Below are 5,422 nucleotides of genomic sequence, written 5' to 3' on the forward strand. Positions count from 1 at the left end.
AACTAATTTTTTTTTTTTCAATTTCACCAATTTCAAAACTTCAATTCCATGAAACATAACACAACCTAAGAGTTAAATTGATAAAGATTTACCCATGAAAACAAGAGTAGAAATCAAGGGTGGTGCTGACTTACAGGTGATGAAATGCTGGAGTAAGAAAGACATGAAGGTGCGGCATGGTGTAACAATGGGACAAGTTCGGCAGTGTTACATCCTTTGCTAAGTAAATGGAATGAATTAAGGTTACGTTCCGGTGTCTGAAATTAAAGTCTTGAAATTGGAACAAATTTTGATTCAAATTTTTGAATAATTTTTCTTCAATTCTAAAATTTCAATTTCGAATGTAAAGTCCGAATTCCGTACAACGGAACATAGGATGATAGTTAATTCGAGGAAGATTTGGTCCATGAAAACAGGAGTAGAGAAATGAAGGGTGGTGCTGACAAACAGGTGATGAAATGGTGGAGTAAGAAAGACATGAAAGTGTGGTAATGGGACCAGATTAATTGTGTAGGAAAGTGGAAACGCCGATGTGGATGGCTTTAGATGTCGGTTGATTGAGGTAGAGTGGCCCATCCTCTACCATCACCATCAGTAGGTCCTGCCAAACTCACAGGACACCCATCCAGGTAGCTCCCACGCACCTTTCATAACACTGACTCATCATGGTGGTCCTCCCCCATCTCCTCACACGCAAAACATATGCTTTGTCATAGCTTCTATAGTCAACAAGCCTAGCCTTTTTAGTTTAACTTCGTCTATACACAAGTGTGTTTATATATATATATGTTGTGTCTATGAGATTAATGTTTGGTACAAAATTAAAGATTTGAATCGATAAAATTAAGGATAAATATTTCGTTTTTTATGTTTAGAAATGTTATTTAAGTTATCAGTTTCAATAATTTTAGTATTTTTAGAGTATTTTAATATTTTAGTATTTTAGTATTTAGAAATGTTTGTCATAGCTTCTATAGTCAACAAGCCTAGCCTTTTTAGTTTAACTTCGTCTATACACAAGTGTGTTTATATATATATATATGTTGTGTCTATGAGATTAATGTTTGGTACAAAATTAAAGATTTGAATCGATAAAATTAAGGATAAATATTTCGTTTTTTATGTTTAGAAATGTTATTTAAGTTATCAGTTTCAATAATTTTAGTATTTTTAGAGTGTTTATTTGACGTGTTACATCAATTGTCTATTAGACTATAAGTAGTGAGTAACGAGAGGGAAATGTGTAAAGTAAATAATATCTCTACGAGTTGGAGCGGGTCATAATAAATGATATAATAATCGATGCCCAGCTAAAAACGAGAGAGCGTGAACAAGCCCATGAAAAGAATGCCAGCGAGGATGCTCGACTCCAAGAGTGGTGATTGTAACGTTTCGCATCGTCTGCAAAGAGAAGTTGTTAAAACTTGCATGTGTAAATATCACCCAATACAAGGAAATGCCCCTAATTGTGTAAACTCCAAGTTTCCACAAGAACAAATATACACGAGGTTTTTTTTGTGTATGATAAAAAAAAAAAAACAAAACGTGGTATCAAATTAGGTTAGGTAAAAGTGGGTGACAAAAAATCAAACAAATACAAGTTCTATCTCTATGGGCCAAGAATTGTGGTAACTTAACAATTGTCGTAAAGTCGTGTCAAACACAACCTTTTTTGTTTTTTTTGTATTATACATGTGATACAATGATACATCATACAAAGTACTTAATTAGTAGTTGGTAGTGTGCTAGTCACTTGCATACATAGGCATAGCTTGGACAGTGACGTGCACGCCTCAGGACTGGCGTGACACTTAAAAAACTTCCTCCTGTACTAACACATGATAAAGGCAAGTCACTCATCATCGCTCCTAGTATTTATAGGAAGGTGAGTGGTGTTTTTTTAAAATCTAGGACAAGTAGTGTGGTCATTGGTGTTGAAATAAGCCAGTAGCAAATACTAGTACTGATCATGGGAAGGCAGCCTTGTTGTGACAAGTCGGGTGTGAAAAAGGGACCGTGGACGGCTGAGGAAGACCGGAAACTTGTCGATTTTATGCTCACCAATGCCCAGTGTTGTTGGCGGGCCGTCCCGCAGCTGGCCGGCCTCCGCCGCTGTGGTAAGAGCTGCCGCCTCCGGTGGACCAACTATCTCCGGCCGGACTTGAAGCGAGGCCTCCTTAATGAAGAGGAGGAAAAATTGGTGATTGATCTCCATGCTCATCTTGGCAATAGGTATATCCTCTTTCATATTTCTATGGAAGTTTAATGATCTGTGATCACAGTACTAGTTTTCTAATGGAAAATAACTTGATTTCGTTTTCCAAAAGATTGAATGTCACAAATGTTTACACGGAGGGAGCCATTCACAAGTCATGGGGGCAAATCGCCACCCCTGAATTTTTTTTTTTTCTATTTTTTTTTTTTTTTCCCTATAGTAATATACCTTGTTAATTTATACTTTTTATGGTAAAGTACAGCACACTTATGAGGTTTGGCAAAAGGACAAAGACACATCCTGAAGGTTCAAAAATAGACAAAGACACACCTTTACATGAAAAATTAACCAAATTACCCTTTGACCATTTATGAGACTTTTTTTAACTTTACAATTTAATAAATTGGACCAATTTATCCTAATGAATAATTTATGCATAAAAATAAAATAAAAAAACTTTATATTGTTCACTTTTATTTATTTTATAAATATCCTAACTTCTTAAAAATGTAGACGTTTAAAATAATTTTTTTATTCAATACATATATTTCAAATAAATTATATTTTGTTATTACTTCTTTTCTTTTTTTTTTTTTTTTAAATTAAGATGTTTAATTCTTTCATCTAAAAAAATTAAATCAATCTCTTTTCCTTAAAAATAAAAAATATGGTATTAGTATAACTTTATGCATCTTAAATTATATATCAAATATTATGTATTTTTCAATATAAAAGAAAATAGGTACTACTATAACTTTATGCATGTCTTTATTTTATTATTATTTTTTTCCTTTGTTTTATTATTATTTTTTTTCCTTTTATGTTAGAAAATGCATAATATTTGATATATAATTTAAGATGTATAAAATTATACTGGTACCATATTTTTTATTTTTAAGAAAAAAAGATTGGTTTAATTTTTTTAGATTAAAGAATTAAGTATCTTAATTTAAAAATAAAAAAGAAAAAGAAAAGAAGTAATAACAAAATATAATTTATTTGAAATATATGTATTTGATTAAAAAATCGTTTACATTTTTTAGAAGTGGAGACATTTATAAAGTAAATAATAATTTTTTTTTGTTACTTTTTTTTATGCATAAATTGTTCATGATGGTAGATTGGTCCAATTTATTAAATTGTAAAGTTAAAACAGTCTCTTAAACGGTCAAAGGTTAATTTGGTCAATTTCTCATGTAAGGGGTGTCTTTGTTTAATTTTGAACCTTCAGGGAGTATCTTTATTCAAAAAACAGATAAGTTTCATATGAGTGTCCTTTTACCAAACCTCAGGGAGTGTGACTATACTTTACTCTATTTTTTAATATATATACATTCGAAATTATACTAGTGTCTTTACTAAAATTATTAAAAAATTACACTATTGCCTCATCTCACTCAATTTTCTGACTCCTAACTGCATGTTTAGTAAAAAGTTGTTCCAAAACCAAATGATTGGCAATAAACTAAAGTTGAATTTCTACAAGTTACTATTATATATTATTTTTACATTAACTATTGATGTATTTTATTTTATGTTTACGTTAACTATTTGGTGGTCACATGAGTCAATACATATGAATCAGATACTAAGATTCTTTTATGTTTAGAGGGTCATATGCATCAAAACTATATCCTTCTAGACTTTTAGTATACAAAGGTTGTGCAAAGTCTTAACACGGGTCCATCTGAATTATGTACTTATACACCAAAATGATGTCGTTTAGCGGACAAATCAGTAATTTCCCCTGAACAATAAAACCAAACGAACCTTCGTTGATACTTAATAGTGATAGTGCTCGACTTTGTTAGATTATTAGTGACTTGTCTTCTGATAGATCATAGCTAGCTGTCCTCTTTTTAAAAGGTACAACGCTAAGGCTTAAATTAGGAGGTAACAAGAAATGTAAAGAGCATTGAAATGTTCAATATAATATATATACACACACACTTTGTGGTATATGGTATATTATTTCAATAACATAGCACTTTCATTTCTTTTAGGTGGTCGAAGATTGCGGCAAGACTGCCCGGAAGAACGGACAACGAGATAAAAAATCATTGGAATACACACATTAAGAAGAAGCTTATTAAAATGGGTATTAATCCTGTTACTCATGAACCACTCCATGAGCAAGAAATGCCCTCACACACTAACAATTACTCAAGTTCTCGTGATACTAATCAGCAGAAGTCGTCCAAAATCAAAGCTATTGTCACTTCTAGTGACAATTTTAGCTACCCAGCTGAAAAATTGACTATGGAAGAGTCTCAATCACTACACACTCACAATGATATTGAAGAACCATTAATGAGTTGCATATTATCGGACACTTTTGCAGATGAGGCGTTGTGGAAGTTCGTCGCTACCGGAAAAGAAATTAGTGAGTTTGGGTTGTGTTCATCAGAGGATAGCTCTGAATGGTGGTTGAACTACCAGGAATTTGGTGATGAGGACTTTGGTTTAGGGGTTTTTAGTGATATGGACATGAACACAAACACAAACACATTAAAGATGGGTGGTAAGTACTAGTAGCGTGTATGCTATAGTTGGGCGTTGTACTGGAGGAGCACAGTTTACTGGAGATGATTTTCTTATCCTATAGTTCGTTTAGTCGGTCATCTATACCAATAGAAACTTGACAGCGGTTGAGCATAGAATTGTATGCTACTCTCTGCCTAGAATGTGAAGGCAATGGAGACTACTGTAATTAAAACTGATTGTAAAAAAGATTAACATTTGTGTAGGAGCCGGACAATCAAAAGCTGGCCCACTTATAAGGCTTTGTTTGGCATAGCTTCTGTTTGTACTTTTATGCAGAATAAAAATAGAAGTATAAATTATTACTTCTATTTAATTTATTAGTTAGCGTTTGGAAACTGTGTATATATATATATATATTTGTACTGTTTTGTCAAACTAAAGTTGTTTAAGCTGTTTTATGCCAATTTTTTTTTTAAACATGTACAAATAAACCCTTCTATATAATCAAATTTATTCATAAAAAATCATACATAACAATAAGGGTAAATTACACTAAGACACCCTGAGATTGGGTCATATTCTAGGTAGATGAAGATTTTGGTTTTAATTTTCACTTATATGTGAATTATTGGTTTAGTATTTCACTTATACCCCAATTTACTTTTTACCTGCTAATTGACCATTTTACTCTCAAATTTTTAATATAAAATATATATAATCTTA

At 32.0% G+C, this 5,422-nt stretch overlaps 1 protein-coding gene across 1 annotated transcript; it reads left to right on the top strand.

Moving 5' to 3' along the window:
• Positions 1–1,840: 1,840 nt before the first annotated feature.
• On the top strand, positions 1,841–5,085 carry LOC132312579 (MYB-like transcription factor ODO1). The gene is made up of 2 exons (XM_059810996.1): positions 1,841–2,232; positions 4,219–5,085. Exons 1-2 carry the CDS (start codon positions 1,970–1,972, stop codon positions 4,745–4,747), a joined length of 792 nt encoding a protein of 263 aa, XP_059666979.1. The 5' UTR covers positions 1,841–1,969; the 3' UTR covers positions 4,748–5,085.
• The last annotated feature ends 337 nt before the right edge of the window (positions 5,086–5,422 follow it).

Source organism: Cornus florida, unplaced genomic scaffold (assembly GCF_030987335.1).
Source record: "Cornus florida cultivar Cherokee Brave unplaced genomic scaffold, ASM3098733v1 CherokeeBrave_3.0.0_Hap2_Chr06, whole genome shotgun sequence".
Classification (NCBI taxonomy): Eukaryota; Viridiplantae; Streptophyta; class Magnoliopsida; order Cornales; family Cornaceae; genus Cornus; species Cornus florida.

What these genes read in the sequence shown, in the direction of transcription:
- LOC132312579 (XM_059810996.1), top strand. Translation starts at nt 1,970, where the DNA reads ATGGGAAGGCAGCCTTGTTGTGACAAGTCGGGTGTGAAAAAGGGACCG. An exon ending in CATGCTCATCTTGGCAATAG is followed by an intron (nt 2,233 to 4,218) that starts GTATATCCTCTT and finishes CATTTCTTTTAG; the next exon opens with GTGGTCGAAGATTGCGGCAA.